Source organism: Lepidochelys kempii, chromosome 3, assembly GCF_965140265.1.
Source record: "Lepidochelys kempii isolate rLepKem1 chromosome 3, rLepKem1.hap2, whole genome shotgun sequence".
Taxonomy (NCBI): domain Eukaryota; kingdom Metazoa; phylum Chordata; order Testudines; family Cheloniidae; genus Lepidochelys; species Lepidochelys kempii.
Window position 1 is genome coordinate 185,412,636 of NC_133258.1, and position 24,851 is coordinate 185,437,486.

Genomic DNA, 24,851 nt, shown 5'->3' on the forward strand with positions numbered 1-24,851 from the left:
ATTAACCATGAGGTAGATTGTAAAGAAATTATAACGGGTGGACTGGATAAGACAGTCTGTTTGGGTCAAAATCACTTTGGAAAAGAAAGGTACTAGAGGTTCCTGTGGATAGTCCTTGGAGTATGCTATAGACCCCCAGCATCCAATCTGGGTATGGATAGAGACCTCTTTAATATTTTTAATTAAATAAATTCTACTGGGAATTGTGTGATTATAGGATACTTTAACTTCCCACATACAGATTGGAGGACAAGTGCTACTAATAATAGTAGGGCCCAGATTTTCCGGGATGTGATAGCTGACAGATTTCTTCACCAAATACTTGCTGAACCAACAACAGGTGATGCCATTTTAGATTTGGTATTGATGAGTAGTGAGTGTAATGTTGTACCCCATAATGTTTTATGGAAATATGCTTATTAAAGGTGCTTAGGAAATATGCTTATGAAATATGACATAACTGGAATATATTTTATGCTAGACATGCCATGTAACATATCGCTGCAAAGGTTATGATCTACTGGATATATTCATCCTATTTGTATGCATGTATCATTTTTGTATTCAAAGTTATGAATATGGGCTATGTACTAGTTCAATTTTAAGTAGCCTCACTGAAGCAGTTGGGTCAGCTTCCTGAGAAAAGCAGTTGGTCAGCTTCTCAGTAAGTGCCCAATCAAGAAACACTTAAGCTAACAATGAACTTGGAGACGCCAATCCACATCTGAGCTTTCCCGGGAACGTGGCCTGGCTGGTAAGGAACTCAGTCAAGCATGGACATGTGACTTGCCCATGTGACTCCAAAACTCCATCTTGGAGCTGGATTCTGCATAGGAGACAGGAGGGGGTCTCCACCCACAAGAGAAAGTCTATTTAAGCCCCTAGGAGACCCCTCCATTTTGTTTTCAGCTGGCTCAAGAGGTAGCCTCTCCACCCCCAACGGATACCTGAAAGAAACTGGAACAAAGGACAGTAACCACAGGAGTGTGAATGATTGCTGGACCCAGACTAGAAGGAGACTAGTCTGTAAAAGAAGCTTACTGGAATGTCTCTGAGGGTGAGATTTCATCTGTAATCGCTTTCTTACTGTATTAGACATGGACTTGAGTGTTTTATTTTATTTTGCTTGGTAATTCACTTTGTTCTGTCTGTTATTACTTGGAACCACTTAAGTCCTACTTTTTGTATTTAATAAAACCACTTTTTACTTATTTAACCCACAGTATGCATTAACACCTGGGGGGGAGGGGGCAAACAGTTGTGCATACCTCTCTATCAGTGTTATAGAGGACAGAAAATTTATGAGTTTACCCTGTATAAGCTTTACACAGGGTAAAACGGATTTATTTGGGATTTGGACCCCATTGGGAGCTGGGCATCTGAGTGTTGGAGACAGGCACACTTTTTAAGCTGTTTTCAGTTAAGCATGCAGCTTGTGTGGGATGTGGTTCAGACCTGGGGCTGTGGTTGTAGCAGGCAAGCATGTCTGGCACAACCAGGCAGGGTTCTGAAGTCCCAAGCTGCCAAGGAAAACAGGCTCAGAGGCAGTCTTGGCACATCAGATGGCAGTCCCAAGTGGGTTTCTGTGATCCAACCTGTCACAGTGAGGACCTCATAGAAGAACTGTAAAGGACAACCGTGGTTTGAGTGATCATGAGCTAATTCAGTTTAAACTAAATGGAAGGATAAATAAAAACAGATCTGCATTCTTCCTGTTTATATTGGTATTTGATGTTTCCAGCTCTCATGCCCACACCTCTGAAAATCTCTGCCAATGCAAACCCAGTTTATTTGTTGGCAAAGGCCGTATTTGAATATCTTCCTTTTCCGAAGGCTGTAATGCCTGTCTCTTAGCCAGCAATATGAACCAAGTAAGACTCTCATGATTGCCTCTGACGGTGTAATTCAATTGTCAGATGCGCATGTGCAACACCCACTGGAGTTAATAGGAACTGCAGCCATATCTCTGAAGGCAGAATGTGGCCCCCCAGGAAACAACTGTCTTCCTTGCTTCCAGAGGTCCCAAAATCTTATTCATTTCATTGGCAATGGGACTCATATGATGATTCCCTCCCTCCCCGCATAAAGACTGAAGCACAAAGATGGACAAAAGAAAAACTTGGAACTATTCAATACAAGGAAATATATAAACATACTTTCACAATATTCATTAACTAAATAGGCCAAGTTTGTTCTACACTGAATATACCTTCCCAGTTAAGACACACATGTATTAAAAGGGGATACTAATTTACATTTGATGGCAAAAAGAAGTATCAGCTCTATTTCTGAGTGATCCGTGTTTACTATAATTCATACAAATAACTATAACGATGCTTCGGTTGAATGTTGTTAGAGCTCCCTCAATTGCTTTACGGAAGAACTACAAGAAAACATGTTCCATTATCTTTGCATCATCATCAAATGGGGAAATCTGAACCACTCCTTCCTGTGAGGTAAGGATCGAGAGGATTTCTTGAGACAATCTTTCATGCTTATTTTCTGCACATGTATCTGCGATCTTCTTCCAACCTTCCAAGGTACAGACCGTATCATTTAAAATAACTTGTTCCAGTGCATCTGATGAAGAAAAAAATATCATGTAGTGGCACAGTATTTGCCCTCAATCAGTTTCTGCTTTGCTCATATTAAAACAAAGAACAAAAAGAGGCATGATCTTAGGGGATAATATGACTACAGATCAATAATTCTTTTTCCAGTTGGATAAATTCTAAGGGTAAGGACCAAATAAAGAGATAACTGATCAAAAATCCAATAGAAGTGTTTACTTTATTTATAAAGATTAAAAGCTACATCCTCCCACAGCACTCAAAATCATGTCTGAAACCCCATGACCAGCAGAAAAACTGGAGAATGTGTAGCCCAATTCTGCCTTTTATTTTTATATAAAGTTAATGGATGTTTTGCTATTGACTTCAGTGGGAGTAGGATAAGGCCATCAGTTGGGAGTAATCATCACTGCAAGTGGAAAAACCAAATGCGCCAAGTTGCCAAATTACATGGCCAAGAAAGGTCCTTAACTCTAGAAGAAAATACAGGAATTTGCAGCAGACCCTACCAAAAGTGCTAATTTGAACACAGGACTGAGCAAGGCAGGCTGTAGCACATGGCAAAAGTAACTTTTTTGATCTCAAAGAGAGTACCATAAATACTGAGATTGCAGAATTGGACCCATTGTAAACAGAAGGTGCTTAGTTATTTTAATCACTCTCCAGTATAGATTAAGGATAACAGGAGCATCAACGACACAATAATTTATGGATTTGCAGTTTGTTTTTTGGAAAGTATCAATGGAAAGGGAAAAGGGAAAAGATTAACTATGTGTTTTTAAATTAGCTGAATTATATTTGTTAACACAATTAAATGATTGTGACCTCAATAACTTTGTTTTTATTCATTTTATTGCCATTTACAATGGAATTGCTTTGTAACTTCCCAGATACTGCAATGAAAATAGAGAAATGTGACATTTACATAACTTCACTATAAATGTCTGTTAATTATATCTTATTGTACTTACTCTTCTCACCCATGTTTATGTCCTCTAACAGTTGTAAACCATGCTCTTTGTGATCAGTATCAATGAGTGAGAGGATCGTAGCCCCAGTGGATAATAATGCTGGTTTCTCATTCCACTCTTGAGTTAGACAATGAATTAGCTCAATACTAGGACAGTTTTTCAGTAGGAATAAGTAATCATCTGAAAACAATCATCCAGGTCATTATACAGTTGTGGGTGTTCACACAAACACACAAGCATGATAACTCCAATTCTGATCTCACTGACCACGGTAAATCAGGTGAAAGTTCAAATAAGTTAGTGTAAAACTAGTATATGTGAGATCAGAATTTGGTCTCATTTATCTGGAAGAAAAGATAAACAGCACAATAATTAAATTCACAGATGATACTAACTAGGGAAGTGTTGCAAATATCAAAGAGGATAGAAATAATAAGAGAGACCTTGAAGTTGTTAGAAATATGGGCAAGAAATAAATTCAGACTGGAAAATGCAACCTAACAGAACAGAGGAATAATAATCTGAAGAAAGATATTAAATGGGAGAGAGTTACTTGGAAAGCAGCACTGTTGAAAAGGGGCCTAGGGAACTGCAGAGTGCAAAAGTGATATGAACTTGCATTGCTATATTGCCACAGAGAGAAGCTAATGTGATTTTAGTTTGCTTACACAGAGGTGTCACATCCCAGAACAGTGAAGTGACAGCCCCTCTCTCTATATAGCACTGGTGAGACAGCACCTATATTAGAATGCTGCAACAGTTATAGGCACCACAGCAGCAGATGCATGTTGACATAACGGAGAGAAATCATTTAAAGAAAAATGACTGAGTGGATGGAGGAAATGGCATGAAGAAAAAATAAGATCCAAGTAGCACAATCCTGCAGCATGCTAAACATCTTCAGTATCTACTGCCTTTCCTGCATGACTGGGACCTAAATATGCATAGTTTGGCTAAATGACTGGACAGGATATGAATACTGTTGACAAGTATCTGAGGTTGTAAACACGGAGGGTGAAATTCTGGCCTCATTAAAGTCAATGATAAAATTTCCAGGACAAAGAAAAAATATTTACAGTGAGGCCTAATAGCCTAATTTTGATGGATCTATGATTCTGCTTAATCTGCATATCTGTTTTTTTTTGAGAATTCACACTGACCAGTCCCGGGTACTATAAACATTAACTGCTGATGGTATGGTATCTGAGCAAATACATAATGTGTTCTGAAGTAAGAAGAGTTGACCAGATGGGATTTTTACATTTCTCTATTCAAGGTCTTGGGACAAGCTCAAAAGAACAACCAAGAGAGTTTAAATAGATAATTTTGCTATTTATTGAGGAACAGAACGTGCCCCAGATTCTTGTCTGTGTTAGGGCTGCTATTTTGCTGCTCTACTGTCTACACCAGTCCTAAAGCCACCTAGCCACCTGCAAGAGGATCACCCCAGTGCAATGGATGCTTTGTTGCTGTAGAACTGGCCTAACTGCTCATATACTATCCCCATTCATGACTGTCAGTGTAAGGGATATACCTGGGGAAAGGGGGCATGACCAGGTCTTCCCTGCAGTTCAGCAATCCTTGACTGCCATGATGGCAGCATGGGGCTATTGCCAGCTAGTGTAAATTAGAACAGCATATAGGCTGCTTTAACTCACTCCAGGGAACCAGCCCAGTACAGCCAGTTTAGGAATGGGGGGAGCACAAAGGTGCCATAAAGCCACCTTTGCACCCCTTTCCCCCCCACAAGTTGTGTTGTATACCCCTTCTGTGCAGCTGAGAATCAGGATCTATGCATCCAGTATGTGATGTAGTCTTTATGCTGCCTACTTCTTCAGCTAACATAATCAGACTAATCAACAGGACAAGATAATTTGAGGGTGCATCTGCATCTTGTTTACAAGGTGATAACTCTGAAGCTGAACGATCCACACTTCCAATACAAAGAAAAACCAATTTTAACTTTCAAATGATGTAATCACTAATACAGAAAATAAATAGATGCCTCAATTTATTTTAGGCCAGTAGCTTAACTTTTTAATTCTGTGGAACAACTTACAAAAGAGATCACCTCTGCTGAACCACATCCCTTTCTATAACCCACTCCTTCACCTTTCCTGCAGCATTCACTATCTTTTCTGAATGTGCCCATAGAACATATTTTCAGGATCAGTGCTCTGCAATATTACACCCTCTTTAGGGACATAAATATGGAACAATATGCCACTGCCTGTCAACATCCATGAATGATACTCAACTCAAAAATAAATAGTGAACAGGATTTTATCAGTATTAGCCACAATAAATGGGTTTGTTCAAGACAAAAAAAAGAGGTGGACCAAATATACATGCATGCCTGATGCTGAAGGAAATCCTGTTTTAATGTAATACGCTGGCAAAATTATTGACAAGATTAGCATCATCTTGAGGTTTCGACAATTTTCAATTTGAATTTGTGCAACCAACATTTAAAAATCTATCAACATTTTCATTAGTTTGCATTCACAAATCAGCATTCTTTGATCTTTCAGAACATATCTTCACTTCGTCCATCGTCTTTGTTTTTCCCACCCATTGCAATGTACAGAGGATGAATGTTCCGCTGTACAGCCATGTTGACAAAAAACAATTTTTGTGAAAGCTACACTGGAAAGTCATACTATAGGACTGTCCCATGTATTTTTCAAAAACATAATATCTGGATTACACAGGGGCAAAGTGATTTTTGAAAAAGTCTCTAGGCCAGATCCATAGCTGGTGTAAATCAACATAGTTTCATCTATAATCAGTGGAGCTATGCTGATTTACACTGGCTGAGAATCTGGAGTATAAACTTATATATTTTGAGCTATCAGTTAGAAATAAAAGCATTAAATTAAGTGCTGCATAATCCATAGATGCATCTTTTTTGTAAAGGTAAAAAACAGCAAGTGTACATCTAAATAGACATGCAACTCCATGCGCTTTCAATACAAAGCTATAAGGAAATGTGATTGCATGAGAGCAGAAACATATGGATCGAAATCCTGATTCCCCTGGCAAAACCCTTATTGACTTCACTGGGGCAAGGATTTCACCCCAGTGGGTATTGGACATGATTGTCTAGTTGTGTGTTCAACTGTGCTTTCCATCATAACTGATCAAGTGTCTTCACTTCCAAATATAGGCCCTAATCCTGCTAAAATTTAGGCACATGCTTAGTTTTACTCGTTCTGTGTGTCTAAGTGCCTGCAGAATCAGGACTTCAGTCAATATATTTGGATGCAGAATTAATCCAATTATGGTTTGACAAAAGAGAAAAGTACTTACTTCTAAAATGTAGTTATCTAAAATACAGAGCTGTAGTAATACCCAGGTTCCTAGCATGAGAGTGGTGAGGGGGTTTTCTATAGTTTAACTGCTCAATATTGGCGCCAGCACAGAACTTCCAAATTGGAAATGTACATAATCTGGAAACATCAGATGCATATATTTTCATAGAGTCATAGACTTTAAGGTCAGAAGGGACCATTATGATCGTCTAGTCTGACCTCCTGCACAACGCAGGCCACAGAATCTTACTCACCCACTCCTGTAATAAACCCCTAACCTATGTCTGAGCTACTGAAGTCCTCAATTCAAGGTGCAGAGAATCCTCCAGCAAGTGACCCCTGCCCCACACTGCAGAGGAAGGCAAAAAAACCCCAGGGCCTCTGCCAATCTGCCCTGGAGGAAAATTCCTTCCCAACCCCAAATATGGCTATCAGCTAAAAACCCCGAGCATGTGGGCAAAACTCACCAGCCAGACACCCAGGAAAGAATTCTCTGTAGTCACTCAGATCCCATCCCATCACAGGCCATTGGTCATATTTACCGCTAATAGTCAAAGATCAATTAATTGCCAAAGTTAGGCTATTCCATCATACCATCCCCTCCATAAACTTATCAAGCTTAGTCTTGAAGCCAGATATGTCTTTTGCCCCCACTGCTTCCCTTGGAAGGCTCTTCCAGAACTTCACTCCTCTAATGGTTAGAAACCCTTTGTCTAATTTCAAGTCTAAACTTCCTGATGGCCAGTTTATATCCATTAGTACCAATGTTGACACAAGAACAGAGCTTAAATAATTCCTCTCCCTCCCTAGTATTTAACCCTCTGATATATTTATAGAGAGCAATCATATCTCCCCTCAGCCTTCTTTTGGTTAGGCTAAACAAGCCAAGCTCTTTGAGTCTCCTTTCATTAGACAGATTTTCCATTCCTCGGATCATTCTAGTAGCCCTTCTCTGTACCTGTTCCACTTTGAACTCATCCTCCTCCACTAGAGGAGGTTTTGGAATTAATTGAGACATTTAACAGTAACAAGTCACCGGGACCAGATGGCATTCACCCAAGAGTTGCGAAAGAACTCAAATGTGAAATTGCGGAACTATTAACTATGGTTTGTAACCTGTCCTTTAAATCAGCTATTGTACCCAATGACTGGAAGATAGCTAATGTAACACCAATATTTAAGAAGGGCTCTAGAGGTGATCCTGGCAATTACAGACCGGTAAGTCTAACGTCAGTACCAGGCAAATTAGCTGAAACAATAGTAAAGAATAAAATTGTCAGACAATAGAAGAACATAAATTGTTGCACAAAAGTCAACATGGTTTCTGTAAAGGGAGATCATGTCTTACTAATCCATTAGAGTTCTTTGAGGGGGTCAACAAACATGTGGACAAGAGGGATCCAGTGGACATAGTATACTTAGATTTCCAGAAAGCCTTTGACAAGGTCCCTCACCAAAGGCTCTTATGTAAGTTAAGTTGTCATGGGATGAGAGGGAAGATCCTTTCATGGACTGAGAACTGGTTAAAAGACAGGGAACAAAGGGTAGGAATAAATGGTAAATTTTCAGAATGGAGAGGGGTAACTAGTGGTGTTCCCCAAGGGTCAGTCCTAGGACCAATCCTATTCAACTTATTCATAAATGATCTGGAGAAAGGGGTAAACAGTGAGGTGGCAAAGTTTGCAGATGATACTAAACTGCTCAAGATAGTTAAGGCCAAAGCAGACTGTGAAGAACTTCAAAAGAATCTCACAAAACTAAGTGATTGGGCAACAAAATGGCAAATGAAATTTAATGTGGATAAATGTAAAGTAATGCACATTGGAAAAAATAACCCCAATTATACATACAATATGATGGGGGTTAATTTAACTACAATTAATCAGGAGAAAGATCTTGGAGTCATCGTGGATAGTTCTCTGAAGATGTCCACGCAGTGTGCAGCGGCAGTCAAAAAAGCAAATGGGATGTTAAGAATAATTTTAAAAGGCATAGAGAATAAGATGGAGAATATCTTATTGCCCTTATATAAATCCATGGTATGCCCACATCTTGAATACTGCGTACAGATGTTGTCCCCTCATCTCAAAAAAGATATACTGGCATTAGAAAAGGTTCAGAAAAGGGCAACTAAAATGATTAGGGGTTTGGAACAGGTCCTGTATGAGGAGAGATTAAAGAGACTAGGACTTTTCAGCTTGGAAAAGAGGAGACTAAAGGGGGATATGACAGAGGTATATAAAATCATGAGTGGTGTGGAAAAAGTGAATAAGGAAAAGTTATTTACTTGTTCCCATAATATAAGAACTAGGGGTCACCAAATGAAATTAATGGGGAGCAGGTTTAAAACAAATAAAAGGAAGTTCTTCTCCACTCAGCGCACAGTCAACCTGTGGAACTCCTTGCCTGAGGAGGTTATGAAAGCTAGGACTATAACAGGGTTTAAAAGAGAACTGGATAAATTCATGGAGATTAAGTCCATTAATGGCTATTAGCCAGGATAGGTAAGGAATGGTGTCCCTCGCCTCTGTTTGTCAGAGGGTGGAGGTGGATGGCAGGAGAGAGGTCACTTGATAATTACCTGTTAGGTTCACCCCCTCTGGGGCACCTGGCATTGGCTACTGTCAGTGGACAGGATACTGGGCTAGATGGACCTTTGGTCTGACCATTGTTATGTTCTTAAATATGGGAGACCAGAACTGCACACAGGGAAGAAAGGTAAGCAGCAGGATACGGACCCTGGACTTCAGGAAAGCAGACTTCGACTCCCTCAGGGAACGGATGGCCAGGATCCCCTGGGGGACTAACTTGAAGGGGAAAGGAGTCCAGGAGAGCTGGCTGTATTTCAAGGAATCCCTGTTGAGGTTACAGGGACAAACCATCCCAATGAGTCGAAAGAATAGTAAATATGGCAGGCGACCAGCTTGGCTTAATGGTGAAATCCTAGTGGATCTTAAACATAAAAAAGAAGCTTACAAGAAGTGGAAGGTTGGACATATGACCAGGGAAGAGTATAAAAATATTGCTCGGGCATGTAGGAATGATATCAGGAGGGCCAAATCGCACCTGGAGCTGCAGCTAGCAAGAGATGTCAAGAGTAACAAGAAGGGTTTCTTCAGGTATGTTGGCAACAAGAAGAAAGCCAAGGAAAGTGTGGCCCCTTACTGAATGAGGGAGGCAACCTAGTGACAGAGGATGTGGAAAAAGCTAATGTACTCAATGCTTTTTTTGCCTCTGTCTTCACTAACAAGGTCAGCTCCCAGACTGCTGCGCTGGGCATCACAAAATGGGGAAGAGATGGCCAGCCCTCTGTGGAGATAGAGGTGGTTAGGGACTATTTAGAAAAGCTGGACGTGCACAAGTCCATGGGGCCGGACGAGTTGCATCCGAGAGTGCTGAAGGAATTGGTGGCTGTGATTGCAGAGCCATTAGCCATTATCTTTGAAAACTCGTGGCGAACGGGGGAAGTCCCGGATGACTGGAAAAAGGCTAATGTAGTGCCAATCTTTAAAAAAGGGAAGAAGGAGGATCCAGGAAACTATAGGCCAGTCAGCCTCACCTCAGTCCCTGGAAAAATTATGGAGCAGGTCCTCAAAGAATCAATCCTGAAGCACTTGCATGAGAGGAAAGTGATCAGGAACAGCCAGCATGGATTCACCAAGGGAAGGTCATGCCTGACTAATCTAATTGCCTTTTATGATGAGATTACTGGTTCTGTGGATGAAGGGAAAGCAGTGGATGTATTGTATCTTGATTTTAGCAAAGCTTTTGACACGGTTTCCCACAGTATTCTTGTCAGCAAGTTAAGGAAGTATGGGCTGGATGAATGCACTATAAGGTGGGTAGAAAGCTGGCTAGATTGTCGGGCTCAACGGGAAGTGATCAATGGCTCCATGTCTAGTTGGCAGCCGGTATCAAGTGGAGTGCCCCAAGGGTCGGTCCTGGGGCCGGTTTTGTTCAATATCTTCATAAATGATCTGGAGGATGGTGTGGATTGCACTCTCAGCAAATTTGCGGATGATACTAAACTGGGAGGAGTGGTAGATACGCTGGAGGGGAGGGATAGGATACAGAAGGACCTAGACAAATTGGAGGATTGGGCCAAAAGAAATCTGATGAGGTTCAATAAGGATAAGTGCAGGGTCCTGCACTTAGGATGGAAGAATCCAATGCACCGCTACAGACTAGGGACCGAATGGCTAGGCAGCAGTTCTGCGGAAAAGGACCTAGGGGTGACAGTGAATGAGAAGCTGGATATGAGTCAGCAGTGTGCCCTTGTTGCCAAGAAGGCCAATGGCATTTTGGGATGTATAAGTAGGGGCATAGCGAGCAGATCGAGGGACGTGATCGTTCCCCTCTATTCGACATTGGTGAGGCCTCATCTGGAGTACTGTGTCCAGTTTTGGGCCCCACACTACAAGAAGGATGTGGATAAATTGGAGAGAGTCCAGCGAAGGGCAACAAAAATGATTAGGGGTCTAGAACACATGACTTATGAGGAGAGGCTGAGGGAGCTGGGATTGTTTAGCCTGCACAAGAGAAGAATGAGGGGGGATTTGATAGCTGCTTTCAACTACCTGAAAGGGGGTTCCAAAGAGGATGGCTCTAGACTGTTCTCAATGGTAGCAGATGACAGAACGAGGAGTAATGGTCTCAAGTTGCAGTGGGGGAGGTTTAGATTGGATATTAGGAAAAACTTTTTCACTAAGAGGGTGGTGAAACACTGGAATGCGTTACCTAGGGAGGTGGTAGAATCTCCTTCCTTAGAGGTTTTTAAGGTCAGGCTTGACAAAGCCCTGGCTGGGATGATTTAACTGGGAATTGGTCCTGCTTCGAGCAGGGGGTTGGACTAGATGACCTTCTGGGGTCCCTTCCAACCCTGATATTCTATGATTCTATTCCAAATTAGGTCTCACCAGTGCCTTGTACAATGGTACTACCACCTCCTTACTCTACTGGAAATACCTCGCCTGATGCATCCCAAGACCGCATTAGCTTTTTTCACGGCCATATCACATTGGCGGCTCACAGTCATCCTGTGATCAACCAATACTCCAAGGTCCTTCTCCTCCTCTGTTACTTCCAACTGATGAGTCCCCAGCTTATAACAAAAATTCTTGTTATTAATCCCTAAATGCATGAAGAAGCCTCGCCTCAGATGGGTAGTGGTTGTGGGTAGATCTATTAGACCTAACTAAAACTTAAAAGAATAATTATTACAGCTAAATTATTTTCTCTTCTCCAAAGATACAAGCTGCAACAGACCCCCCTACTCACAGGGACTCTAACATCAGGGATGTTGCTATAAAAATATACACCATTATCTATTTATAAAAGATACTGAAATGCTACAAAATGTGTGTTCATAAATTATTAAATTAAATATTTATATACAAATAAATTAAACATATATACAAACATACATAAAAAGTTGGGAAGGATGGCAAGAGAACGCAAGAAATAAAATACTTTATGAGAAATGTGAATAATAACTAGCAGAGAAATCCAAAAATAAATTAAAGGGGTTAGTGAATTAAAACACTCCTAGTTTGGCCAATATTCCTTAGGCTTTAAAAGACCTTGAACTTGCAGGTCTGCTATGCAATGACAATGCCATATGCAGTCAGACAGCTTTTAAACATGATGCTTTTGGAGACAACAGAATCTAATGTACTGGTGTCAAAAGAAATAAACGATGGATACTTTAAGGATTTAGCCCATCAGATAAAAACCTCAGGACATTTTCATGTCAAACTAGACAGAGGAACTCATTCACAACATTCTATGTCAAGTTTGGAGAGAAGGGCTGTCAAGGTTCCTTCCCCACTCTGAATTCTCGGGTACAGATGTGGGGACCTGCATGAAAGACCCCCTAAGCTTATTCTTACCAGCTTAGGTTAAAAACTTCCCCAAGGTACAAACTTTGCCTTGTCCTTGAACACCACCAAGCGTTTTAAACAAAGAACAGGAAAAGAGACCACTTGGAGACGTCTTCCCCCAAAATATCCCCCCCAAGCCCTACACCCACTTTCCTGGGGAAGGCTCGATAATAATCCTCACCAATTGGTACAGGTGAACACAGACCCAAACCCTTGGATCTTAAGAACAATGAAAAATCAATCCAGTTCTTAAAAGAAGAATTTTAATTAAAGAAAAGGTAAAAGAATCACCTCTGTAAAATCAGGATGGTAAATACCTTACAGGGTAATCAGATTCAAAACAGAGAGAATCCCTCTAGGCAAAACCTTCAGTTACAAAAAGACACAAAAACAGGAATACACATTCCCTCCAGCACAGCTTATTTTACAAGCCATTAAACAAAAGAAAATCTAACACATTTTCTAGCTAGATTACTTACTAACTTTACAGGAGTTGTAAGGCTTGCATTCCTGATCTGTTCCCAGCAGAATCATCACACAGACAGCCCAAATCCTTTGCCCCCCCACCTCCAGATTTGAAAGAATCTTGTCCCCTCACTGGCCATTTTAGGTCAGGTGCCAGCAGGGTTACCTTAGCTTCTTAACCCTTTACAGGTGAAAGGATTTTGCCTCTGGCCAGGAGGGATTTTATAGCACTGTATACAGAAAGGTGGTTACCCTTCCCTTTATATTTATGACAAGGGCTTTGCCAAGACAGAGGCTGGGAATGATTAACTATCAGAATCTGCTTTATAGACATATTCTCAGAGGGCCTGATTCTACACTTCAGTGCAGTTTATGTACCGAGTGTAAAATGGTGCCATTATGATTTGCCAGGGTTTTATAACCACTTTGCACAGGTGCAAATGACGCTAAGAACTCATTAGGCAATTACCTCAGTTTCCATTATCATATTTAAAGAATTTCTCTGCAGCCTCTAGTTATCAGATTAATGAATCTATGATTAAACTACAGATGGGTCAAACTAGCCTCTTAGATTTTGAAACTTTAGGCTATGGAGTCCTCTACCAATCTCACACTAGTCTCTATGGCAGATCAGTCGGGAGCTACTGAAGCATGGTTCTCTGAAGAAATTCCCTATTTCCAACTGAACTAGTCACTTTAGTTGCTTTTAGGGTAACATATCTAGTTATTTATATTATTTACATATGCAGTGGCATCTTAAGAGCCAAATACTGCTTCCATTATACTCAATGAGAACAGAATTGGATTTTTACTGTGAATTTAAAATGTACAATTTAAAAATTTAGTCCAAAATGTTACCATGATAAGATTTAATTTTTAACCCTGAGATAAACATTTGATAGAAAAATGATGAAAGACAATCTAATAAATGCCCTGTTATTTACCGAAAGTGAGGTGTTTGAATTGCTGTATATAATCCATTGCTCCACAAATTTGGCCCTGTTTACACAAGCACAGAGCAGCTTTCTTGTGCACGCCACACTGACTGTAGGCAATCTGAGCCAAAGCCAAACACTTGGACTTGTTGAATGGTTCCACCTCCCCATAGTCATAAATCACATCCCCTGCTGCCTCACAAAACGTCAGCCTGAAGAAAACAAGGTAATAAAACAAACCAGATAGTCATTTGTGTGTTTTCATAACTCTGGAGCACTTCAGAATCAGTTACACTGGAACTGGATTGTGTGTGAAAATACCAGACTGACTGCTCCCCTTCAGCTCTTGTGCCCCTCTGCCCTTGTCCCCAACTCTGCTTTTGAGTTAGGTTGTTTCCTCCTTCCCCTTCCACGTGCTTGGGCCACAGCAGACAGAGATCTAGGAGCACGGAACAGACAGCCTCTTCATCAGTGCCTGTGCCATGTTAGCCATTGGTGGTTGGAACAGGCAACTGCAGCCCCTGCAGCTCTCCTGTATATGTGTGATTCCAGTTGGGGTGCAAGAACGTGTATGGGGAAGGGAAATGTGTGTTCTGCCCACTTTGTGACACCTGGTAAGTCAGGCAAAGAGTCTGCTGCTGAGTTGGGAACCTACTCAGGGCATTCGTGGGGTAGACACATAAGAACCTCAGAGGATAATCAGTGCAGCTGGCATAAAGGAACTGTGTGAGGCTATAGCAAGTTCAGTGCAGACAAAATGTCTGGAGATTTCAGATATTTATAACTTGGCCAAATTTGGATGGACTGCCTCAGAGGCAGGAAAAAACACCTCCCTGACTCCAATGCTACTCTAACAAATTTCAAGTTCCTACTCCAATGCATGGAGTCTCCAGAACTCTTCAAAGAAAGAATTTTTTTTAACATTGGCAAAACAACCTACTTTTCTCTAATATCATTCTCAGAAATGGTTTTGTTTAAACTTTGCGAAGAAATTCAGACTGAGGAAGACATCTGGCATGGAAAATTTCAGCCTGAACAGGTAAAGCTTTGCAAAGTACAAGAAACTGAAAATGGGGGCTTATGATGGAAAGTGTTAGGCACCCTTAACTTTGGTATTGCTACCAGCTCTGCCTATAATTCAAGTAATTTTAGAATTTTTTAATATTTCTACAGTCCTATTCTAAAGTCATAATAAAGCACTTCAGAGTGTGCGTCAGGCTGAGACATCTTTACTAACCTTATAGTTTTGACAAAAGGATGTAGACCTCCTGTCCTCCTCCACATACGAGGCCTGGCTTGACATTTCAACATAATTTCCAGTGTCCTATTGATTTAGCAATTACTATAATTCTAGTGATATAATATGCTATAATGGCTCTTTTGGAAAGATTACCGCATGAGGTAGGAAAAGCCATAAAGAGACATGCCCCATATGTCAGAATTCTAATTAGATTAATGCCATGCTGAACAGTGGAAATCTCCCAAACTGTTCTTGTGCGATTTCCACTCTTTTAAAATGCATCTGAAATGGATCTGGAAAACAGGTTCCTTCCAGTTTAGGATTTGATCCAAAAGCAAAATTGCAGAGGCACTATTAGTTCTGCAAATTTGAATTTGAATACTTCAATCCCCACAAATGAAAATACAGGGGGTGGAAGATAGCTTTGAGTTTCCAGTTCAGGTCTGTCTCTTGAAGTAATTGTATTAAATACTGTATAGATACTGCTGTTATTATAGAAACAGTCACATATAAGAGTAAAAACAAAACTTCTAGCTTTTCCAATAACTGAAGGTTTTTAATTTTTAAAAAATGGTACCAGAACAAAAAACAGTCTCACGATCTGATTTTCATATAACTTTTTACTAGAGTATAGGAGAAAAGGGGCCTGAAACAAAATTTTGGTCTGCAGCGATCTAACAAAGGCTGATATCTTAAATGAAATGTTGCATTCTGCAAAAATAGCTTTTCATGCTCTTCATTTTTCTTGGTTTATGCCACGGTGAATTTAATAAATAGCACTGAAGAACTGTATCTGCGAGATTGCCATTTTGTGATATTGTGTTTGCATGGTTCTAATTCACAAGAAAAGGAGAGTGATCTTTTTTAACAGGCAAGGCCTGATCACTTAGAAAAAGCATGAATGCAACTTTTACAGGGGAAGGGTACATACCCATATGAATCCAAGTACACTACAGGCCTACTTACCTTTGCTGTGTGACCCAGTGCATAACTAGATTTAACTGTTTTTCAAACAATGCACATTTGATTGCTTCCAGAGTCATGGCTGCACACAGAGGGTGTCTAACTGCAGCACTTGAGCTTATGAGGGCCTCAAAATATCTCAGCAAAGGGAGAATCCTCCCTTTAACAGCACCAAGAGCTAGAAGGAGGAAAAGGAAAGTCACTGAGCAAAATATTTTGGAAAATAGCATTTATATTTTTCCAGTAGTTGGGGTGGTTTTTTTTGCTTTGCTGATGTCCCCAGAATCTCCTGGACAAATCTGAACTAAAGGCTCAATCCTGCAAGATGCTGAGCCCCCACTGCTGCCATGCTAGTCAATGAGAATTGAGGCTGCTCAGTACAGAAGATGGTGGGCACATCACATGATTGGACATTATCTGTGGACACCTAAAGGCAAATTTTCATAGCAAAATGTGTGGATTTAAACCACTGAGGCTACATAGAGTTGCCTAGTGAAATGCCTGCATATCACTTTGAAAATGAACCTCCTAATGGTAAGGCTACAGACAGTTCACTATAAAACTTTCTGCATAGGATGTCGGTTTTATAGTTAAGAGTAAAGGCAACTTTAACCCAGTTTCCTTGCTTTGATCCTTCTTTTATTATTGATATATTATTACTTACTATTTGTATTGCAATAGCACCAATCATAATTGTGCCCTGTTGTGCTGTGCACTGTAAACCCCACAGGAAGACTCAGTCTGTATTCCCAAAGATTTATATCTAAGGCCCCAATCCTGAAAACATGTATGCATACACTTATCTCTGCTCACATGAGTAGTGCCATTGAAGTCAATGGAACATAATTTTCAGCAAGTGAGTAAATTTTTGCCAGATCGGGCCCTAACATAAAGCTTACTGTCTAATTTGTAATTCAGATTCTGAATATTAATTTAACATAGTTCTTTTGTACTTCTTTACTTTTGGTCTTTAACAATTGCCTATAAAGTGAAAAGAGGAAGAAGAAGAAAAAAATAGTAATAAAATAAAATTCAGTGGTATTCTCAGCATTCCCTCCAGCACCTGCAGGCGAAAGACCAAGCTGCAACTGCTTCATCACTGACACCAGTGATGCTCACTGCATGTTGTGTCCTCAAATTCAAAGGAAGACAGAGTATGGAGGACTAAAAACAACCAAGGAACATGTCTGTATTTATCTCAGGCATGTAAACAGCATTACTGATCCTTACTGGACTGATAACGATCCGTATTTCACACCCTAATTATAAGCTGAATGGAACACTGTCAGGTGATTCAAACAACTTTTCTAGCTAATGCATAGGGCATGAAGGGCCAGATTTTCAAAGTTATATGAGCACGGTTGTGCACACCTATTTGCATACACTTAATTTATAAGTGGAAATAAGACAGTTTAAGTACAAGTATAGACAACTTCAAACTGGACCTTAAGGTCACTACTGAGCTGCACCACATAGGGAGGCAAAGTTGGTTTTATGCCTCCCCAGATTCTCAGCCTGACCAATGACTGAAATGGCCACCAGCGTAACTTAGCAAAACGTAGATAAGCCATTAGACTTCTCTACGTTTTGCTAGCTGCGGTGGGCTGTGGCCAAGAATTGAATGGAACTCTTTGTGTTCAGAGCTGCCCCGTCACCCAGAGCCTGCCACCCCCCTGAAACACAGGAGGAAGAGCAGGTGGCAAAGTCAGCCATGCTACCTTTATGCCACTCAAAGATTCCTTTGTGCAAGGAGAATCCAGTTGTGTGGCATCTTTGCATTGCCTGAGTGCAAAGTGACCAGACACGGCACCAAGAATCTGGACCCTTAGTCTACCCAACAATAAGAGACCTGTGGCACAGCTGCAGCTGGCCCAGGTCAGCTGACTTGAGCTCATGCTGCAGGGTTATAAAATTGCAACGTAGATGTTCAGGCTCAGACTGGAGCCCAGGCTCTGAGACCTGTGAAGAGAGTGAGTCTCAGAGGCTGGTCTCCAACCTGAGCATAAACATCTACACTATTATTATTAGCCATGCAGCCTGAGCCCCATGAGCCCAAGTCAGCTAACCTGGGCTCTGATACCTTGTGCCATGGGTTTTTTATCGCAGCATACCTTAGGTTATTTTTATATTTACTCTGAAGTGTTAAATGTAAAATCCAAACGCACAAGTAATTCACTTTTGTCCCTTCAAGGCTCCTTTCAATGTGAGTAATAGAGCCAGATTCTCAGCAGGCGTAAGTCAGTGTCGCACTATTTGAATCAACAGTGATGTCAATTTTTACCAGCTTAGAATGTGACCAACAGTATTTCCATCTAAATTCCATACCCTTAAATTTCATCATGGTTTCTTCATTGCGGAGAATTCCTCTAGGACAGTTTGCAGCATAAACTGCTGCAGCCTCATACTGACCATATGAAAACAATTCATTGAATCTAGGACAGATGAAGGAAAAGACAATGTAATATAGCACTGACACAAAAACAAAAAAGAAATGATCGGTTGATGATGTGGTGAACTAGCCAAGGAAGGAATTCCAGAAAGCCTAGAATCAAATGTCAAAGACATGGGCAATACCACGGCTTTAATACAAAGAATATATTAAAATATCTAGTACTTCTGTATGAAAGCAAATCTGGTGACAGCAAGTGGCAGTATTGAATGTCTCTCAGTTCCCCAAATTACCTTTATCCTCATCTTCATCTTTTGGTACACATCATCAGTATAGGCACTACACACTGGATCATAGAATGCTGACCACACTGCCTAGCAACTTATACAGTGTCCACAGTGGTGTTCAGGAACTGGATCATCAATGGAAAGCGGACCAAAAGAAAGGAGGCCTGACAAGGCATTTAAATGAGGAAATCAGGTTGCAAAGCACACAACACCAGCTGCGCAAGAGGGTAACCCAGAAAGTTGTCTACATCTGCATTAACTATTCAATGGTGAGATTCTGCCCATATTATGTTCTGCATGGGCTCCTAGGGGAGGGAGGGTGCAAGAAGCTTCCCCTTTGTGCTAAGAATGGCTGTTGGATAGTGTCATCCCTGATCCCCCTCAGTGCTGCTATCAGGCAGGGAGGACAGGGGAAGCTGATGCCGTGGTTTCCACACTGGCTTTTATCGCCAGCTGGGCATGGAGGACAGAGTGCACTGCACTTGCTCAAAGGGTGGCCAAGTTGCTGCTAAGGCATGTGGTCCCAGCCAGAATTCCTCCTCAGGGGTCCATCAACGACATGGTCTCTCTGCATCCCCTTCCAGTGTACCGGAGGGCAGTAGGAGTGAAATCTTGTCCCAAATTATTCCGTTAAGGGGAACCATATCTAGACTGGGAGTCCAGTTATCTGAACTCAGAGCCTATAATAATGATAGCCTATGATTAAGCCCCTGAAATGTCCCTACTAAAACTGGCTATGCCTCTATTATCATTCACCTCCTGACTGTGTCAATTAGATTTTCTCCTGAAAGACTGATTTGCTGCACTGCTGTTGGGTTAACAAATATTGATCTCCAGAAAGAAGCTGTTGCAGTTAGATTTCAATGTTATATTTAAGATGCTGATTTGGGAGGCACTGGTATGGTGGAATATGGCCTTTCAGCTCACGGATCAAACTGAGGTCAAATCCAGTCTAGACTGGTAGTACCTGGAAGCTGTTACCATTTCATGGTTATTCAGTGGACAGTGTAAAATGAGTTTATGATCTCATTCCAGTTCTTAGTTGCAAGAGTTTTAAAGATATTTAGGCACCTAAAGATGAAGACAGGCGCTCAGTGGGATTTTTAAAAGCACCTAACTCTCAACAGGCACCTAGTGCTTTTGAAAATCGTACTTGGTACCTATTGGTATCTTTAGGAAAAAATCTAGACCAAAGTAATCTCCTCAGAGGTGTTCATATCACCAACAAACAAACCCACCTCCACTGCTGGTACCTTTGTTGGCAGTTTCAGCAAACAGGCAAAGGATGGAATGGACTGTAAAGTTAAAACTACCCTTTACTCCCCAAAAGTGATCTTCCAGGACAGGGCTGACTCACATGAGTAGAGCAGTGTGGAGAAGCTGCTTTTGCTACATCTGGTCTGTGGATAACCAAATGTTGTTTAGATATTTTTTAGGTCAGGCTTGACAAAGCCCTGGCTGGGATGATTTAGTTGGGGATTGGTCCTGCTTTGAGCAGGGGGTTGGACTAGATGACCTCCTGAGGTCCCTTCCAACCCTGATATTCTATGTAGGTCCGCAGGGCTGTCAGGCTAGCAAGCACATTTTACAAACACCAGACATTCACAAAAAGAAGAAAAGAGTGCTCTTTTTACAAAATCCTAATTTGCCCTGGAGGGACTGCATTAAACATGATATGTTATCCAAACTCTGTAATGCTCTAAACTGCTTACACAGAGTATAAGAGTTGCATTCTATTTACCTTTCAATATATTCAAGCAAATCTTCAGCCTCTTTACTCTTGCTGGGGTCATGTTCAAATATATGAGAGATGCTAAAGGCAGCAGCAGCTGAAAGTTAGACACATCAATGGGAGGTAAATGTGTTATTATTTCAATAGACAAAATCAGCATTAACATTGCAAGAGTACAAGAAGAGAATAGATTTTGATCCATAGAAATGTGTCTTTCAAGAAAGATGGGTTTACAGTTTTAGCCAGGCTATTTTGCATTAGCAAGCAGGAAAGGGACCTTCTATAAACTAATGCATGTTTCAAGCGTTGAAAAGACGGAAGAAGTCTCCCACAAGTGGAAATGTAATTAGGAAATGATTTCAATGAGGGCAGGTAAATTCTAGGACAAAGTTTCCCTGTCTATGTCCCCAGACACATACTCTTAGCATGCCAGAGATTAGGAATAAGAGGTGACACCCTAACGACCAAATTCTACTCATTGAAACATTCTACAGTTCCACCTGAAACCAATGCAGCTGCACAGAATGTCATCAGGGTAGAGTTTGGCCCTTAGCTCTGGGACAAGAGTGGAGACCACACTTTAAACTCCAACTAGCAGCAAACAACATACATAGGGACAAATTCTGATTTCAGTTACACCCATGTAAGTCCACTGAATTCAGTGCATAGATTTACAGGGATATAAATGGGAGCAGAATTTGACCCACAATCTAAAAGCCCATTAGAAGGAGCAGAGTGGAGGAACATAAGAGGTATCTCCCTTGATCTGTCTAACAATACAAGTTGAGAGCAACAAGTAAGATTCAATTTGATGCCAAGCGCATCACTGCACTCTACTCATGCAGCACCTGAGAGGATCTTGACAGTGTTTGGAGTGTGCTTAAATGCTCATAAAAAGGCTGATCATGTCAGAAGGCCTAAGGCAACCGACTGGAAAACATTTTAAAGATCCTTCACCATCACTACATCACTTGCCTAAATAACCTGGATGATTTGAAGTACGAGTAGCAGGAGACCTCTGTGACTCTGGAAAAAAACCTGAGGGATTTGGGTAGCACATGAGAGGTGGAGACTGTATAAACCACCTCAGGACACCTCAACTTCATCTTAACTGTAGTAAAACATCATAGACCAAATTCACCCCTGTATAACTCTGGCGAATATTTTCTATACCTTTATCAGATTTCTGGGCAAAAATCTTATTTTCCTAAAAGCTAGACACATGCAGCATCATGCATAGGGGAAATGGATGACCCAAGATCATTAGGGATGGGACTTTCAAAGGGACCTAAAGGAATTAGGGGCCCAACTTCCACTGACTCTAAATGGGATTTGGACACCTAATTTTTTCAGGCCCCTTTGAAAATCTCAACCCACATTTAAAAAAATAAAATAAAAATGTATAGGCCAGATTCTCAACTGGTATCAATGGAGCCATGCAATCTTATATCAATGGAAATAGACTAATTTACATGAGCTGAGAATCTGGTCCCATATTTTCCATGCTTCATAATATTGTCTGCCTATTTTTACTGGTTTTACCTTTTACAACTTCCTTCTTTTCCATGACTTGAGAGAGGAGTTCTTGCAAGGAGGTGCTCTTGTCAGATTTTGCCCAGGCAGACACAGCATTTGCAACCAATGTAATTCTATTATAACTATAAACAGTTTAAGAGGGAATCGAACATTTCATTAGGATCAGTGTAACTTCTCAGTAGTTTCCTATGAAGGATCAAGTTCATGCTAACCCTTAACTTCAAGGTTCTATAAAGCTCGACCTCTGCCCACATCTCTTCTCATTCTAATCCCTCCTTCCCTCCCTTCCACCCAAACCTTCCTCCCCAACTGCTTCCCTTTTATCCTTCTCCTACTCTCATCTTTGTGCTTTCCTCTTTGCTGCGCATTACAGATGGGAGTCTTTGTCTGTCCTAATGTAAATGGTACTGCTTCCTTTGAAACCCTTTGAAAATGCACTTCTTCCAAGCATCATTAATCCACCAAACATAGGAAGGCTGTCATATTTATGTCATTAAAAGCCTTATTCTGATTTGTATTGAATGCATCTTCAAATCACCAGCATACTATGAGCTAGATTTCCAGATCGCAGCAAGCTGCACTCAATTTATCTAAGGCACCTTTCATCTCTCACAATCTAAGAACTGATGGAGGGGGGGGGGAGAAGGGGACAAAATTGCCCCTAGTGTAACTTAAAGCAGTCTAAGGGCTACTCTAGATTATACCAGTTAGAGTGGTCCCCTCAGTGCCACTTTGCCAACAGGGGATCTTCATCACCTGTCATCCAAGTATTCCCCCTACATCAGGGAAATCTCTGGCTGCACACTTGAGGCAGCTCTTTATCTCTTTTGTGCTGCTGGAGCAATAGACAGAACAGGGAGCCAGGACCTAACCCTAAATGACCACACTGCATGCTTTGTCAGTTGACTATAAGCTCTTAGGGGCAAGGAATTTTGCAAAGTACTGAGCACAATTAATACTGATATTGTTAATACCTCTATAACAATTAATAACATACCAAAGCTAAATCCATGTGACAGACAGAACACTGTAGAGAACATCCCTAACATAAAAAAAATATGTTGTAGGATGAACACTTGTACCTCAGTCTGAGTTTCTCATTCACTGCCTCTGCCTTATCTCGTAGTTCCAATGAGTGCTTGAGTTCCTGCTCTAGGCCAGCCTTGTTCTCCAGAGGGATGTATTTTGATATCATGTCAGCTTTCAGTTCCCGCACTCTCCCTTCCAGCTGAGCAAGGTGTCTAGAAAGAGCATCTAAGCTGAGAGATTCTTCTACAGTCAGACCTGTTGAAGAAGGAAATGTGTTTAATGAGCTCTTAATTGTGACAAACACATGTGGATACAGAAACTGTGGGACATGTAATTTGCTAGGGTTCTCTAATCTGAAAATCAAAACTGAACTTTGCAGCTCAGACATAATCCAAGTCTTCCTTTACTTTAGAGCCCATCTCTATTAATAAGTGAAAACGAATAATGTATAGAAGGTGATAAAAGTTTAGGGTTCAATAATATTCCAGAGCCGTAATTGAATCTGTTAGTTTTTGGTGTAATGTTCCAGCAGTGAGGACTTAGAAACAAATGTACAAATGCTGTGTTATATACTATAATGCACATCTAGTTATTTAGATTCCATTTGCTGAGTACTGACCAAACATTACTGGCCAGATTGTGACCACCTTCTGAGCAATGTGAGAGAAAGATACTATCTCCCCTGGCACTGCCACACACAAGCTGGTCACAATCAACCCTTGTTCGCAGTGGGGGAATTCAGCTCTGCTCTACAACCCCTTCGTGCTGGCCTGGCTGCACTGACTCCGAGTGGGATGTTCCCCATCCTAAGAAAACCCCCTGGTGCAAGAGGGTCTGTGCAGCAGCCCCAGAGATGGCTCTGCAACCCCTTGCAGAACGCCCTGCCATAACGAACATCCTAATGTAGGCCAGGGACAGACACAGGAATAGAAGGGGGGGGGGGCAGGGAAGGGGAGAGAAAAAGTGGTTGAGGCTTTCCTGTGCTCTAATGATTCTGCACTCCTGCAATTGCCAGTAGGGTCCATTGCAGCAGTAACAAGTTAGAACAGACCTCAGGGATGCCCCAGGTTGCACAAATGGGTTTAACTGGTCCCCAGCTGCTCCAGAACCAAGGAGATACAAGTTCTGTAACAGTCAGCATGCTCCCCAGGACTACCAAAGAGCTCTGGAAGGCATTATGCTCCCTGAAGCATGAATCCTTCCAGAGCTTCCACTGGGCCAGCGAGGTTCCATATCAGCCAAACATGGGCTAGTGCCTTACAGGATCACTGCAGCCTTTTGTGTATGTGGCTTCTCTTTAGTTAAGAGTAAAGCTTTAATCCAAAAGAAATGCTCAGGCTGCCTAACAAAATATTGGTCTTTACCTGGTATAGGCTTAGCAGGGTTTCTCTTTTTTCTTGGAGTCAAAGCTTCTGTAGAGGGCACTTTATTAATATTTCTTATTTTCAATATCAGATTTTGAATTCTAGCAGAATTTCTCTCAATAACTTTTACCCTGGAATAAAGAAAAGATTCTCCATTTTCTTTTCTACATTTTAGAATCC

At 41.1% G+C, this 24,851-nt stretch overlaps 1 protein-coding gene across 10 annotated transcripts in view; it reads right to left on the reverse strand.

The window, feature by feature from the left end:
* Positions 1–2,285: 2,285 nt before the first annotated feature.
* Positions 2,286–24,851, reverse strand: part of CLHC1 (clathrin heavy chain linker domain containing 1) — a 33,747-nt gene continuing 11,181 nt past the window's right edge. For 9 of the 10 annotated variants that reach the window (XM_073339302.1, XM_073339299.1, XM_073339295.1 and 6 more), the window contains 9 exons: positions 24,672–24,802; positions 23,361–23,562; positions 22,285–22,400; positions 20,752–20,839; positions 18,660–18,766; positions 16,338–16,512; positions 14,141–14,343; positions 3,542–3,721; positions 2,286–2,580 (listed from right to left, as the gene is read on the reverse strand). In XM_073339302.1, coding sequence (XP_073195403.1) covers positions 2,384–2,580; positions 3,542–3,721; positions 14,141–14,343; positions 16,338–16,512; positions 18,660–18,766; positions 20,752–20,839; positions 22,285–22,400; positions 23,361–23,562; positions 24,672–24,802 — 1,399 coding nt within the window. In that variant the 3' untranslated portion in view covers positions 2,286–2,383. The remainder of the gene's footprint in view (positions 2,581–3,541; positions 3,722–14,140; positions 14,344–16,337; positions 16,513–18,659; positions 18,767–20,751; positions 20,840–22,284; positions 22,401–23,360; positions 23,563–24,671; positions 24,803–24,851) is intronic. The other variant, XM_073339303.1, reaches the window with a different exon arrangement.